The sequence below is a fragment of the Amborella trichopoda genome, chromosome 5, assembly GCF_054954075.1.
Source record: "Amborella trichopoda isolate Santa Cruz 75 chromosome 5, AtrichopodaSantaCruz75HAP2 v2.0, whole genome shotgun sequence".
NCBI classification, from domain to species: domain Eukaryota; kingdom Viridiplantae; phylum Streptophyta; class Magnoliopsida; order Amborellales; family Amborellaceae; genus Amborella; species Amborella trichopoda.
Window position 1 is genome coordinate 44,126,343 of NC_142340.1, and position 16,876 is coordinate 44,143,218.

Here is a 16,876-nt window from a genome sequence, read left to right on the forward strand (position 1 = left end):
AGGAATATGATCAGAATTTCCAAGATAATTCACATTTAAGGACATGGCACCTGGTTGTTAATAGGAGATATTTGTTTCTTCATTCTTCACTCTTCTTCTTTCCTCCTTCCCTCTTTTTTTTTTTCCTGAATAAATGGTTATGGATTTTGATCCCAAAAGCCTTATAAATAAAGCTCCTGATTATCAATTTCGTATGTGTGATCTCTTTTATCTTCATACTTTCCACAACACATCATTTTTATGTACTCAATATTTCTGTTGCATTATTGATAAACCATATAGTTCCCTTGTGCTAGCAATTCCAAAATTTTGATAAACCCTAGGCTCGCAAAATAAAATTAAAACTTGGTAATCCTTTTCTTCCACATTAAAATACTGCCACCCACTATTCAAATATCTCTCAGGGGTAATATGGGCAATAGGAAAGCAAAATCATCTTTAGAAGGGGTCAATATGGTATTTTGTATGCCATTTTCATCATTAAAAGGGGTATGGCTTGAGGTGCAGGGGTCACACTATCTCTTCAAATAAGCCGACCCTCTTCTTCTTCCCTCTCCATTTTCCTTCTTAAACCTTTGCAATTCTCTTATTCTTTTTCTCTCTCCATTTTCCTTCTTACACCTTTGCAACCCTATGCCATCACATAAACGGAGCATTAAGTTTTTTTAACTACTAATAGAATGTTACTAGTTTTTTATAAAAATATCCATTGTACCTCTCTTGAAGATAAAAAACTTGGAAAATTTTCTATTGCAAATCAAAGGTATCGAAGTGTCAAAAAATGTTGAGTATAACAAAACCCAATTTGACATGTTGACTTGGTGGTCCCGTTAGTTTGCTTAGCTATGAACAAAATATATATTTGAAAACGTAATTAACATTTAATATATTTGTTTACATAGATAAACAAAATTTTGAATTCTGATAATTTTTAATGAGTGTTTTACTATGAGGGATTAAACACACAATATATACTATGGGGTTTACTTATATTTTAAAGGTCCGCCACATGCATTGAAGAGGTAATTGGTGCACCAAAAAAGACCGATATTTCGGTCAAGAGCATAGTTAGCAAACGATTTTTTCAAAAAGTTCGATTTTTTTAAATACGTTTAGAACTCCGAGTTTTTCAAAAATCTTCAAACAATTGCATTTTTTAATGGAACTGATAATAAGTCCGTATTTTATTTTTTTACAAAACAAACTTTTGAGAAAAACTTCTTCCCTTTAACTTCGTTTCTTCATTAACTTCATATGATTGAATTTTGGTTCAAAGATGAGTATATTACCAATGGGAATAAATTACCAATCTTAATTTAACAAAAAAATCCATCAAAAATTTCACCAATGAGTTCCCTTAAAAAAGGTGTACGAAAAAATATAAGGAATATATTCCTAAAAAAATAATTAGAGCAATCCTATATCTTAAAATAATAGGCAGAATTATAAACGAGTAACCTATGGAAATCTTTTTTTCTTTTCTTTAAGCCCAAGGTGTCTTTATAAAGAGCAAGAGAGAGATTTTATGATAGTAAAGATCTAGGTAGCTAGGAATTCAGTGTGAGATTCAAATTTTGTTAGGCATTTTGTTGTTTTTTTTTAATGCATAGATAAGTTTGATTTATTTTTATATTTTATTTGTATATATAATATTGCATTTTTGATGGACAACTATTTTACATATGTGGGTCTTGGCGGGTTTTTTTTTTTTAAGTAGCCTCAATCCCATATTGAGGGTGTTTTATGTTTTTTTTTTTTAAAATAATCATATATCTTGATTCATAGTTCTTGTTATTTGCCAATTAGCTCTTGTGTTTAGTATTGTTGTTGTTGCTTTATATTTTGCTCTCTCAATAAATTTATGGTATGTTTTGTGATGTAACGATATAGTAAGTATTATTGTTAGATTTAGTGAAAATTTCAACAAAACATTGTTAAGTATTACTCTAATGCTATAAAATTATTGTTTGTTGGCTTTAATACATATATGTACAGTAGTTGTACATCAAACTTTATATATGTACATCTTTACATATCCAATTTTTTCACTACGTTTTTTTTTAACCAAATCCGAAATATTCACTATTCTATAGCTTACCTTATTTTTTTGGCGATTCACATTTTTGACCCGTTTTTTTCCTCCAACTTTTTGAAATAAATCCGATTAACATATAATTTCTTCATTAATTTGGAATAGGAAAATTTCATGTTAATAAATAGTCTTTTATGGGCACTACATGCGGAGGATTATACATATTGAATATTCATCAAGGTTCATTGAGATTTATGTTATTCTCCATGTTGCTACTGAAAGCCTCGTTTTCGAGTGGCTCTCCTACCGAAGCTATCGAACGAAATTTAGTCGAGGCCTTCAGTTTTCTCCCTATTTCCCCCATAAAATTAAATCTATTTTTTTTTTTAATTATCATTATGTTTATATGAAAAGATAAATTGAATTATTTGAATAAATATTTAACCAATTTCCTAGTTTTTTATAAGGAGTTTTCTTAAAATATATTTATTTAAAAAAAATAAATCCATTTCATAACAAAATGAATATATTGAAATAAATTTTATATTGCGGAAGGTGCAAGTTCTTCTTCTTTTTCCATATGAATATTATTAGTTGGAATGTCAGGGGTCTGTGTGATGTATGTTGTAAAAAAGATGTTTTGTTATTTGTTAAGAAGTTTAGACATGTTGTTTAGATTTTGCAGTAAACCAAATTACCAAGTTCTAATGTGTTGGTAGATAGGGAAGTTTGGCATACTAGGTCAATTAGTTTTGTGGGAATAGATGTTGTAGATGCCTTGGGAGGTTTATGGATTTTGTGGGACTCGTCGGTGTTGCAATGTGTTGATGTGGTTCGGAGGGACAAATTGTTATTGTGTTGATGTGGTTCGGAGGGACAAATTGTTATTGGTTTTTTTTAAGGAGTCCCATGGCTGATTTTGAATGGGGATTAGTTATTTTTTATGGTCCAAACACTCTTGCTCAAGCATAGGATATTTTTAATGATGTTTGGGATTTGTTATTTTATTTCAATTTGCCTTTTTGTATTGGAGGGGGAGCTGGTCTCAGTTATATATGATCAAACAATTGCTTGTCTGATTTGATTATGTTTAAACTTGACCGATTTTTTGTTTCAAGTGAGTAGTTGGACGATGTTCCTTTAGCAGCAGTTAAATGTTTAAACTTGACCGATTTTTTGTTTCAAGTGAGTAGTTGGACGATGTTCCTTTAGCAGCAGTTAAATGACTTCCTAAGCTTTCATCCTATTCACTTGAGTATTGTTAGTCGTGAGTGTGCGCTTCTTTTAGAATGGAGTTAGGATGGTTGCAGGAGACAAATGTGTTGGAATTAAAAAAAAATACTTGGTCTAATATGGTGGTGATGGGTTGTAAGTGTTATCAGCTACATAAGAAGTTGCTCAACATAAAATGTTTCTCAATATAAAACACAAGCTTATTGTTTGAAAAGTGGCGAATCGATATCAACTCAAATCTAAAATTGATAACACATTGTCTAGGGTCCACATATTAGATCAAAACATTCAGATATTAAGAGTTTTATCAAGAGATACCTTGCGTGAAAAAATTACCTTGCTAACATCTTTGCAGTAGTATCCTAGGATGGAAGAGGTGTCTTAAAAAGAAAGGTCAACAGTAAAGTGATTGAAAGAGGGGGATCTAAATACAAAAAATTTTCATGCAATTGCCAGTGCTAAAAGTTGGCACAGTGATATTTCTAGATTGTTTATTCCTAGTGTGGAGGAGGGGCATAGAAATGGCATAGAGAATGACAGGTCTGCATTTCAAAAATCTACCTAATAACATTGTTGGAAGCAGAAGTTTCTTTGCCAGAACGGAAAGGGACAATTTTCTCCCTTCCTGGAGATAAGTCGAGCCCAGATGGAGTTCCTCTTTTTTTCTTCCAAAGGTTTTGAAGTTTGGTTTGTGGTGAATTATTGGATATGGTTAAGAAGTTTTTGGAGAGGGGAAAATTTTTACAGGAATTAACTCCACCTACATTTCTCTTATTCCTAATAAATATGTTACTGCTTGCCTCAATGATATTCAACTTATCACTTTGCTCACCAGTCTTTATAATCAACGATCAACCTTCAATCTCAACCGGGAAAGCAAGTTTAGGTCAAACCTCCAATGGAACTTTGAACTCCTGTTGACCACAAATCTCAAACTTAGGTATAACCCATGAAACCTAGTTTAAGATATATAACATCTACTTACTTCTCCCAAACCCTTAGATTATCACAAAGCAAGATGAGAGAGAGAGTTCTATCTAAGAGGGGTATGCCTCCTAATTTTCCATAAGAGAGAGAGAGAGAGAGCTTTTCTTTTTTAAGTGGGGCATGCCCCCCTATTTTGGTATTATAGAGAGAGATAGAAACATTAAAGTGAGAAGAGAGATTTTGGTTTAGAGATTTAGGGGCATGGGTTTTCCTTTTATAGTGCAAAAATAGGATTAGGGTTTTCTATGGCTTGCATCTTCTTATGAGATTGAATATGCACCATTGATCTTGGGTGACTTGTGGGGGTGAGAGATTTGAGCCCTTCATTTCATAGATGAACTTTCAACATCATATGGAAGGTGCTAGAACCTTTATCCCTCATTTCTAAACCATTTCTCATCAATAGAAATTAAACAAATTAATTCAATCATAATATTGTGCTTGACCAAAAATATGCACAAGCCTCTTCATGCTTTCCAAAAATCCTTTCAAAGCTTCCTCGATACAAAGGCTTTCTAAAACATCACAAAACTTTTTCTTCAAGCCAAAGCTTGATCTAATAAAATTAGAAAGCTCCTTGAAGTGGGGTGTGCCACCCTAGTTGGCACTCATGGGCCCCACGCACATTGCAATGGTGGGCCCCTATAGCTTATTGGGCTTCCCATGCAATAATCAAATTAATTAAAGTATTATATGATTTTTTAGAAATTCATAAAACTCAATTTAAATAATCAAATCAATCTAAAATCAATATCTTTGGTTTTATAAATCCAAATTTGATAAATAACATATCTAGAGATCTAGAAAATTTCAAATAAAAATTATAAAAATCATATATTATTAAAAAAAAAAAAATTAAATTTATTAGATGGGAAAAATATTATTATGGCCTAGGAATTAAATAAATAAACATTGGGGTACTCCACCTTCAACTGTGGACTACGGTCACACTTGCTTTTCCAAACCGATCCAACGTACCCACAGTCCATACATGAGCTCATTAGTGGGTCACCAAAGTCTAGCTAATGGGCAAGGGGTCGTAATCCCAGTCTGTAGATTTCAGGTTCTCCCTTAAAGATGTACCAAGGTCACCTAGATCTGATGTGATAACAACTTATATGACACATAGGGGTATCTCTCATACATGCATAAACTTCACATTGAACGGTGGTTCGCTTTCCCGAAACGACCATCATATATGCATGTTGTGTGATGGCATGAAGATGAGGCTTTGACCCTGTCTTTGAAGGCCACCATCACACACATGGGGCATACAGTCCCTCGGCTCACTCATTCGGACATACTCTGACCTCATCAAGGTATGATCTATTAAAATCCTTATCATATTGTTTTCGATATCCAAGTAACATATGTTTTTCCCAACCGTCTAGCCTAGTTCGTAAAGCTCACTTCGGTATCAACAAATGTTATTTGCTTAGTATGGTCCACGAAGGACCACACTCCCACTAAGTTCATAATCTGTTATATCAAAATGTTTATTATAAGTACTCATAAAACTTTTAATAGCCACACTCACCCAACAATTGTTGTCAAATTGGATATAGAAAAGGCTTATGATAGGATCGAATGGAAGATCCGTATGGAGGTGATGTGTATAATGGATTCCAGGTAAAAAATGAGAAAATGGATATGGGGCTACCTATCATCAGCTCATTTTTCTATTTTGAATAATGGTAGTCCAAAAGGCTTCTTCCTAGCCTCTAGAGGTTTGTGGTAAGGTGATTCTCTCTCATCTTTTTTGTTTACTCTCTATGCTGAGAACTTTAGTCTTATGTTACAGAATGTAGATTAGGGGTTACTTTCAAGGCTTTAAGGTCCATCAAAACGGTCTGATTATGTCCCACTTTTTTAGCAACAACCGATTCAGATTTTGAAATTCTAAGCAGATTTATTGAGTTTGGTTCTTCGAATTTCAATTTTTGAAACCCCTTTCTCCTCGTCCCAAAACTCAAATCAGTTCAGAGTTTCAAAATCTAAACCGATTTGGAATTTTAATCTCCGATCTATTTTCTTAATAGTTTTGGTTCGGATTTTAAAAACCACAACCGATGGTATTTTGGAAAACATAAAAAAATGGGGAGATGAGCATAAATTACCATATATATTGGGGGTAGATTGTTAATTTCAAAACAAAAATCGAATATTTGTAAATTTCCATGTTATATGTAATACACGATACACACCAAACAACTAATATAATATCGTTATGCAAAATATATTAATTCCATATATGGTAATTTACACCTAAATGCTAGGGATGGCGATGGGCCAGATGGATCGGCTCGGCCTGGGCATTTAAAATTGGGGTGGCCCACTACCCGAGCCAGGCTACCCTATATTTATATGGTTCCTCTATTTTTTATTATTTTTTGGCTTGCCCAGCCTGATTTTGGCCCGGGTCTCTTTGGTCCTGTCAAGGTTGGGCTTGGCCTGGATTGGCCTTATGGGGATTAAAGCCGGGCTTGGCTTGGGCTGGCCTTATGGGGATTAAGGCTAGGTTTGCCTTGGACTGGCCTTATGGGGATTAAGGGAGGGCTGGCTAGACTCGAGCCCGGCCTACACTGGCCCAAGACTATTAATACCATCCGAATAGAATCATAGTTTCCCCACCTATCTAAATAACAGACGACATAATTCATCATTATCATAGACAAATACTGTAGTTTCAGGATTCATGATGAGTTTTGGTAAAATTTTATGTTGGCTACCTACACAACCCAACCCTTTGACCCAGGCATAGGACGAGTTAAGGGAGAGTTTAAGGTCATAAACAAGTCCACAAACACTAATATCCATGAAGAAAATTCCAACCTTAATATGGATTAGTTATCCACTTGGAAAATACGACTCACCATGCCTTTTGGTACTGAATCATTTAAGGAATTGTTATAGCAATATCGTAGATGGACTGATGAGTTCTATGGTAGGAATCACCATCCGTACAATGCATATCACATGCGGCAAACTTCATACCATTAGTATTGTGCTCCAATTCAATATGAACTGAGATTCCTACTTGTTACAATCACGCTCCATGGAATCTAGATTCCAACTTACAGGAATGAATAAATTTTAAATGGTGGGCGACATAGATGAATATCAATTAGTTGAAGCGGAATATAAATATCAATTAGTTGAAGTGGAATACACGGTAGAGATTTAAAATCAAGGTAAACATACCATGCTACATGCATTTTTGGGTTCCCAAGAATGTATTCTATGATCCATATGAACATGAAAAGCCTACATTCATAAGAGCAATCGCCATCAAATGAATGTGACAATGATGTAATGGGAAGTTTCTAGAGGTCACAATAATTTTTTTAAATCGCCATCCATCATGATCTAGCCATTGTAAGGTGGATCCCTCACACTTGACTAATAAATGCCGATTCTTAATTTGTTGTGAAGTGGCTATGGGTTTAAAGGTGAACTTTGGCAAGGTTTATTTGATAGGGGTGGGGTGTGATGATAGATTGATCGATTCGTTGGTTGGATGCTTCGGGTGTAGAATTGATCCTTTTCCTTTTTCCTATCTTGGATTACTTATTTCTATTTTAATGACTCCTATTTCTGCTTGGGATAAAGTTATTGAAAGAGTGCAATGTAAGCTGGATTTATAAAAACCAAAGTATTTGTCTTTGGGAGGTCGGATTATGCTTATCAAATCATGCTTCGCTAATTTACCTGTTTATCAGATGTTTATATTGCAAGTGCCTCGTGTAATAGCTAAGATAATTGAGTCTATGATATATAAATTTATTTGGGGATCCTTTGATGAGAAGCAAATATTTCATTTACTGTGATGGGATAGGATATGTACCCTGAAATCTGAGGGGGGTCTTGGTATTAGGAACGTTTCATTGGTAAGAACTGCCCTTCTCAAAATGATGGTGGAGATGTTTTCATCTCAAGGATTAGCTCAGGTACAAAATTCTAGTGGCCAAGTATGGGGTTGATAGGCATAGCTACTGAATTGGGAGAGGATGGAGGACTTGAAATTTATCTTACATATGGAGAATCATTTATTCTACCAAACAAATAGGGGAAAGAATGTAAGATGGAAATTGGAAGAGGGGATATCATATCCTTTTGGAACAATAAGTAGTTGGCGGACAAACCTCTAAAAGTATATTATCCTGACCTTTTTGAAAAAGCTTCCTGTTCCCAAGCCAACGTGTCTGATTTGATTAGAAAAGTAGAGGGGAAAGTGGTACGGAATATTAATCTTCTTAAGAATAGAATACCTGATGTTATTGTAAAACAATTTGCTTATTTGATGCACAGTTTGGAGGTAGTGTACATTTTCAGATACTAAGAAGGATGTCATAATTTGGGAAATGGAGAATGATGGACATTTTTTGGTAAAATCAGTTTATATAATGTTTTTTCATGATCAGTAGAGATGGTCTTATCCACAACTTTTTAAAATCTGGAAATGACCCATTTCCCATTAGGTTCAAGCTTTTATTTGGTTGGCCATGCAAGAGAAAATATTAATTATTGATAATCTCTTCAAAAGGGGAAAAATATTGCTGAATGTGTACTTGATTTCTAAAAATGATAGGGAGACAAGACCTCATCTTTTCCTTCACTGTGCTTTTGCCTCTAGTGTTTGGGAATGGTGTTTCCAGCAGTTGGGTATAGCATGAGTATCACCTTATGATATGATATCAGTGATACGATTGCCCGAGGTGGGTAAGAAGATTTGGATGATTCTTAGAGGAGTTGTTGTATAGGATATTTGGAAAGAAAGAAATCGTAGGACCTTTGATGGGCATTCATTACCTTTTGAGAGAGTATTGTTCAACATTAAATACACATTATGAAGTTGGATGTCTATTTTAAATGAAGGTTGGGGTGTGTCCGAGATTGATGTTTTATTGAATCTTTTAAATCTGTTTAAGTTGGGAGTAGTGAGGTGCATGCTAAAATTCAAGTGGGAACTTCCATTACATGGTTTTTGTAATATGGATTTTGATGGAAATTCTTATGGTAATCGAGGTGCTACTAAAGTGGGGGGAGTGGTGACAGATTAGAATAAGACTGTTTTTTTGTTATGCTAACCCTTGCGGAAATACTATTGCTAATCATGCTGAAATGGCGTCTCTGTTGCAAGGATTGAAACTAATAAAAGAAAAATTGGTTGGGTTAATTATGTGTGGTGGAAGGTGATTCCTTAAATACTATTAATTGGTACAAGAAGGAGTAGTGGGTGCCATGACAATTACGACAGTGCTAGTTACAAATTATGGATTTGGCAAATTTGTTGAGAGTCCCTTTCTTTCATATCTATAGGTAAGCCAATGAAGTGGCTGATGTTTTGGTGGGTGCTTTACTCTCTTCTTTTATGGTGTCTGGCAATGTAATTTATTTGTTATGATTTGATGATTGTAATATTCTGATATAGCAATAAAAGGTTTGAACATTGTCCCCCCGCAAAAAAAAGCAACAAAAATATTAACATTTAATCGTTCCTTGCTTTTGTTCTCAAAGAAAGCATGGAATGATTGGGATTCCAGGCCTTATTTGATAAAAATAATATTTACTTTCTACTGTGATATCACATATTCTCATATGATATAGAGATATGTGATCCCATTCCTCATCTTTCTAATTTGAATGGATGGCTAGGATTTGTTTGATTTTAATCTTTTTTTACAAAATGTTTTTTGGTATAATTTGGGGTGTCCTCTTTTCTTATTAACCAACACATAGAAAAAACAAAAACAAATATTTATGATGAAAATAAATGGAAAAAAAACTCCTTTAAGTTTCAAGGATATTCTAATAATTTTCTATCAATGGAAATATTTTTTATTATTTTTATCATGAATGACCTCCCAAATTTTGCTATGAACTTATTTATATAAAAAAAATTTAAAAATAAAATACTCTAAGCCATTTGATCAAGATTGGACTCTCAAGAGCTAGTGTGTGACATTGCAACTGAAGTCATTCCATATGTTTAATAAGATAACTAAGAGCACGGGTCACATAGCCTTTATGCGTGGATGGCGCTACATTGTTGAGCTTCCCTTAAAAATAAAACAAACAAAGAAAATTATACACATATTTGTATAATTTATGTTAATAAAATTTGCCTATAGTTTTCATTATTACCTTAATACCTATATTTTCACAAATGTTTTTAAAATGACCAAGTTGCGATGGGCCTACCCCTAAGCCCCCATACCCATCCGTTAAAGGCATACTATTTGAACAAAAATTGATAGAAAATTTGACTTCTTTTTTTATACATATTTGATGGTTTATAAAATGGAAGATTCTAGACTCAACAATAATAATTGCTAAAAATCTTCCATCAAATAATTTTTTAAGCACGAATAAATAAGAACATCTAAATCACGAATATAATAAGAACATCTAAATCACTAACTCAAAACACTTGCCAAACACGTATCTATCGCTAGTGCTATGTACTAATGATACTCTTTCAACCATTAATTACAAGCGAGAATTATAAAGCTCAGTTCAGGAATCTTTTGGCAAGATAATTTCTTGAGAACTTTATCAAGATTTTAAGAAATCTCAAAGAAAATCACAGAATTAAAGGGGTAATTTAAGAATTAAAAATTAAAATAAATAAAGAAAATGTCAATGAAATTTGAGTGCGTATGTCCATATTTAAAAATCAACTTCCCAGTTTATAAGTTCACGTGTGTGGCTAACCTTATCTTTTTAAATAAAATTTTCTTTTCCTCCGGACTTGAAAAAAAATTTAAAAAATAATAAATAAATTCAATAACAAAGATAAATTATTTTCCCTTTTTTTTTTAAATGGAAAATACTTGTCGGTTTCGTACGATCTAGCAATGAACATAAAGGAACTTGGGGTTATCCTATTCCTCACTCTTTCTCTCTCTCTCACTCAAAGCCAATTTTCCATAATAGGAGGCATCGCTGTACCAATCTCTGAGCTTTCCTTTTGCTCTCTCACTGTATTTACACTATTCTTACAAATATGGTTTCTCTACGTTTCATGGGATTGTTCATGGTTTTCTTATTATAGGTATTTACACTCTCTTCTTACCAATATAGTTTTCCTTGTTCAAGGTGGTTTTCTTATTATAGGTAATGTGTTCTTCTTTTTGTCAAAAAAGAAAAAGAAAAAAGGTAATGTGTTCTTCTCCATATAGGTGAATTCCAGTCTTTCATGGCGTGGGTTGAGTTTTCTTGGATTTTTGGTGAATTGGGTTTGTTTTAATTTGAGTCTTTAGGAGTTCGGGTCTCCATTTTATAGAGTTTTGTTGTATTTTCATGGAGTTAGGTCTCTTGAGGACATGGCAAAGAAGAGGAAAAGTGAAGTTACCGGCCTTGATGAAGTAGATAGAAAGATGCATACCACTTTTTGCAATGCTGCTAATTCTCTCTCTCTGCTATACACTCACGCCCAGAATCAGCAAAAGCTTGCCTTTCTAGCTGGAGAGCGCCACGGAATGGTACTCTCTTTCTTTAACTACATAATTTTGTTTGTCTTTGATGCACTTATCTCTTTCTATTGAATTTCTTTTTCTCTATCTAAAAGTTTGAATCTTGGGTTCTTTGTTTTTGTTGTTGGGTGATATTTGTTTCCTTGAGGAATCAATGGACTTTCTCTGGATAAGTCATTTGTTGTTGTCTCTCTCTCTCTAGACAAGTCATTTCTTTCATAAGACAAATTCCTCTCTCTCTATTGCTTTTAATTCTTTGGTTGTTTTGCGGATGGATGATTTTTTCGTTTTGTGGAAATTAAGAATTAATAGTTTTTCACTACGTAAATCTTTTCTATCATGCTTTATTAATGGCTAAGAGTCTCTCTCTATAGAATGTTCTTTGTTCATTCTGATCATTTCTATCTGTGCTTCATATCTATGTATGGTTATGCAATTGTGTAGATGTTTGCTGGGATTTTCAGGTTAACACAGGTTATGATCTATGTGCTCCTCTGGTTTCATGAGAATCCTATGGTGCAATGCACACTTCTCCTTTTTCTTGTCATTTTCGAGAAAATTCGAAGTGTTCATCCTGGCAGAACTGCTAACTTAGAAGAAATAACCCCGGTTTTTCTTTTGACTCAATTATCATTGTATATATATTCATATTTTCTCTCCTCTTATGGCAATGGCTCCTCCCAAGCTGTCACATTTCTTAGATTTCTCCTCTTATGGTAAGTACATGCATTTGGCACCGAATTACCGTCAGACATGGGGAAGGGGAATCTACATTTTTTTTGACACCAAGATATGCAGATTCCAAGTGGGAGAGATCTTTGCTTGAAACCTACCGACTAAAAAGAGGAATCACAATAATTGGGATCATATTCTACATAGATGCTTCATATAAAACTTTTATGTGTAACTTATTCATTACACTACTTTTTGACAAACTTCCAAATGGCAACCTGTTTGATTGGTTAGCTGTCAGTCTAACCAGTTGAACTGGTTGCTACCCCCTCAACTGATTGGTCGTGAAATGTTTTGGTTGTTGGGGCTCGTCTCTCAAGAGTATCTTATCGTTTTTCTACTCGTAATGTGCCTTGAACACATTGGCATTTTGGGGACTATGATCTACTCCTCGTCAGTCTTGTCTTCCCCTGTCATATTCATATCAGGTCATTTAGAACAAAGGTCGTTCACTAAACTCATCTCCGTTTCCACCAAGGAACCAACTGAAATAGGGAAATTAAGCCATCGAAAGGATTCGTCAGCCTTAGAAAGCCAAGCGCTTATAGCAACAGAGTAGGGAAAGTAGTTAGTTAGAGGGTATTTGTTCGGGCAACTGGTTGGACAGGTCTTTTTTTTTAAAAATTTAGAGTGATCATCTGCATTACTGATAGGTAGTTGTAGGCTGCTGGTTAGAGCAACCGGTTCGACAGGTCATTTTTAAAAGTTTTATGGTCATTGTCTTCATGACATACGCTCTCGTTATAATGTTGAACGATTTAAGTTTATTTGCTAATGAAAACCTTTGATGCAAGGTGTGTGATTCTTCCATATTATTGCCATTTGTACCAATTGGGCAACTAAAGCCTTCCAATCAAGCACGCTTATCATTTAGAATTAAATCCTCACAGCTTCCTCGGCATGATACAGAATTTGCAATCAATTTCGAATAGTAGGGAGTGGATTCTGTCCCATATAAACCATGTCTCACGTTTACAAATTGACCTCCATATCAGAGAAAAACCCTCGCACATGAGTGAAATTTCCAGCCCAAAGCGAGCATGAATTCTTTCACGAAGAAGCAGATTCTTGTGAGATAATGTTCTCCAGTTGAGAAAACACCTTGACTCTTAAACCAATTCTTTTTTCAAAACAGAGATAAGCAAATCACCTTAAAACTAGGTAGACTTAAATTGCCTTTCGTTCCAAATATCATGCATCATCATGACGTCCACCAAGAAGTGACAATATTTCAATAAGAAGTAGCCTTCTCATCCTCATGGCAATGATGCGAGGGGCATCCAAAATCCACCAGTATCCCTTTCCATTGGACTGGGTTTTGCATGGCCAACTTGTTAGACAGCGCTAGCCACCAAAACAACTTCACCCTCACTGAACCTTATATTGCTTTTAACTTCTAACCACTGCTTGATAGTTCCTTTGGATCGAATAAGATTAAAAACTTTGACGACATATAAATCTCTACTTCAAAAATGTTTCAAAAAAAGGCTATCTCCACCTTGTATTGTCAAAATACCTCCAATCTACTCCCACATCTGAATCATGCTGCCAAACAGTGGTGTAGCAAGATTCTAAGATTGTGTCATGCAAGGGACCTCAGAAATCTGGTATTTGAACCTAAGCAAAGATTGTTATGTATGTTCAGACAAAGAATACGGATTGCTATGTCTAATGCAAGCATGAGTTTAATTACTGGGGAGCCTACTTTGCATTAAGGCGACCATTTCATGTAATCCAGTACTCATTGCGAATACATCTTTGTGCTCTTCAACTTCTCCTTCTACATATTTTGTCCGATTTCATCATTTTGGGCCCCCAGAATGTCAAATTTGCAAAAAGTTTCTTAGGGTGACTTCTGATTCTCATTAGGAGTAGATATATGCAAGGATTACTTAGGGTAAGGTAGGAATGGAGTAAGAAGCTCTTATTATACAGTTGATCCATTTGTGAAGTTTCTTGGAAATAGGACTTTCTGGTTTTTGGAAGTTTGTACTTCGATGGGATAACGGGGAATATGTGGCTCAAGACTAAAGCTATGAAAGGTGCGTATGCTCTCTAAACTCATTTGTCCCAGACTGATCTACAACTGATGAAAAATCGGTTGTTTTGTTGTGCAATGTTCTTTTGTGAATTGGTCACAATTATTTTAAAAGAGCCCAAAAATTTGACATGTGCAACAATATAAAACCTGCTAACCAAACATATGGCTGACATTGGCACACCCATTTCTAGACTCTCAATATTCATTTCTATAGAATCACACAATCCTTGTCATAAGCATGTAATACGGAAGGAAAATGGGAATGGTGATCACGAAAGTGGTTGAGTTGATCTTTCTATATTTCTTATATTATTAAAAGGTTATTGGCACTGGCCTACTGATCTTTAGGCCTCTGAGAGCTTGCAACTTCATGTTTAGACTTCTGACTGCAGTATCAACCTTTGCAACACATCTTGTTCATAAATCTCTACTTGAAAAATGTTTCAAAAAAAGGCCATCTCCGCCTTGAGTTGTCAAAATACCTCCATTCTAGTTCCACATCTGAATCATGCTGCCAAACAGTGGTGTAGCAAGATTCTAAGATTGTGTCATGCAAGTGACCTCAGAAATCTGGTATTTGAACCCAAGCAAAGATTGTTATGTATGTTCAGACAAAGAATGCGGATTGCTATGACTAATGTAAGAATGAGTTTAATTACTGGGGAGCCTACTTTGCACTAAGGCGACCATTTCAAGTAATCCCGTACACATTGCGAATACATCTTAGTGCTCTTCAACTTCTCTTTCTACATATTTTGTCCGATTTCAATATTTTGGGCCCCCGAGGAATTGTCAAATTTGCAAAAAGTTTCTTAGGGTGACTTTTTGATTCTCATTAGGAGTAGATATGCAAGGATTAGTTAGGGTAAGGTAGCAATGGAGTAGGAAGCTCTTATTAAAAAGTTGATCCATTTGTGAAGTTGCTTGGAAATAGGACTTTTTTGTTTTTGGAAGTTTCTCCTTCGATGGGATAACGGGGAATATGTTGCACAAGACTAAAGCTATGAAAGGTGCATATGCTCTCTAAACTCATTTGTCCCAGACTGATCTACAACTGATGAAAAATCGGTTGTTTTGTTGTGCAATGTTCTTTTGTGAATTGGTCACAATTATTTTAAAATGGCCCAAAAATTTGACATGTACAATAATATAAAACCTGCTAACCAAACATATGGCTGACGTGGGCACACCAATTTCTAGACTCTCAATATTCATTTCCATAGAATCACACAATCCTTTTCATAAACATGTAATACGAAAGGAAAATGGGAATGGTGTTCACAAAAGTGGTTGAGTTGATCATTCTATGTTTCTTAGATTATTAAAAGGTTTTCGGCACTGGCCTACTGATCTTCATGCTTCATCAAAAAAGCTTGGAACTCCATGTTTAGACCTCTGACTGCAGTGTCAACCTTTGCAACACATCTTGTTCATAATCTCTACTTGAAAAATGTTTCAGAAAAAGGCTATCTCCGCCTTGAGTTGTCAAAATACCTCCAATCTAGTCCCACATCTGAATCATGCTGCCAAACAGTGGTGTCGCAAGATTCCAAGATTGTGTCATGCAAGTGACCTCGAAAATCTGGTATTTGAACCCAAGCAAAGATTGTTATGTATGTTCAGACAAAGAATGCGGATTCTATGTCTAATGCAAGCATGAGTTTATTTATTGGGGAGCCTACTTTGCACTAAGGCGACCATTTCATGTAATCCTGTACTCATTGCGAATACATCTTTGTGCTATTTAACTTCTCTTTCTACATACTTTGTCCGATTTCATCATTTTGGGCCCCCAGAAATTGTCAAATTTGCAAAAAGTTTCTTAGGGTGACTTTCTGATTCTCATTAGGCGTTGATATATGCAAGGATTAATTAGGGTAAGGTAGGAATGGAGTAAGAAGCTCTAATTGTACAGTTGATCCATTCGTGAAGTTGCTTGGAAATAGGACTTTTTTGTTTTTGGAAGTTTGTACTTCGATGGGATAACGGGGAATATGTTGCACAAGACTAAAGCTATGAAAGGTGCGTATGCTCTCTTAACTCATTTGTCCCAGACTGATCTACAACTGATGAAAAATTGGTTGTTTTGTTGTGTAATGTTCTTTTGTGAATTGTTCACAATTATTTTAAAATAGCCCAAAAATCTGACATGTACAATAATATAAAACTTGCTAATCAAACATATGGCTGACGTGGGCACACCATTTCTAGACTCTCAATATTCATTTCCATAGAATCATATAATCCTTGTCATAAGCATGTAATGCGGAAGAAAAATGGGAATGGTGATCACAAAAGTGGTTGAGTTGATCATTCTATGTTTCTTAGATTATTAAAAGGTTTTCGACACTGGCATACTGATCTTTAGGCCTCATA

The 16,876-nt window shown here is 34.8% G+C and overlaps 1 protein-coding gene across 3 annotated transcripts in view; it reads left to right on the forward strand.

The window, feature by feature from the left end:
* Positions 1-11,088: 11,088 nt before the first annotated feature.
* The window catches only part of LOC18432038 (uncharacterized), a 30,387-nt gene continuing 24,599 nt past the window's right edge, over positions 11,089-16,876 (forward strand). The window contains exons 1-2 of one of the 3 annotated variants that reach the window (XM_011624236.3): positions 11,089-11,306; positions 11,565-11,736. In XM_011624236.3, coding sequence (XP_011622538.2) covers positions 11,110-11,306; positions 11,565-11,736 — 369 coding nt within the window. In that variant the 5' untranslated portion in view covers positions 11,089-11,109. Of the gene's footprint in view, positions 11,411-11,564; positions 11,737-16,876 lie in introns of all 3 variants that reach the window. The other 2 variants (XM_088868173.1, XM_088868174.1) reach the window with 2 other exon arrangements.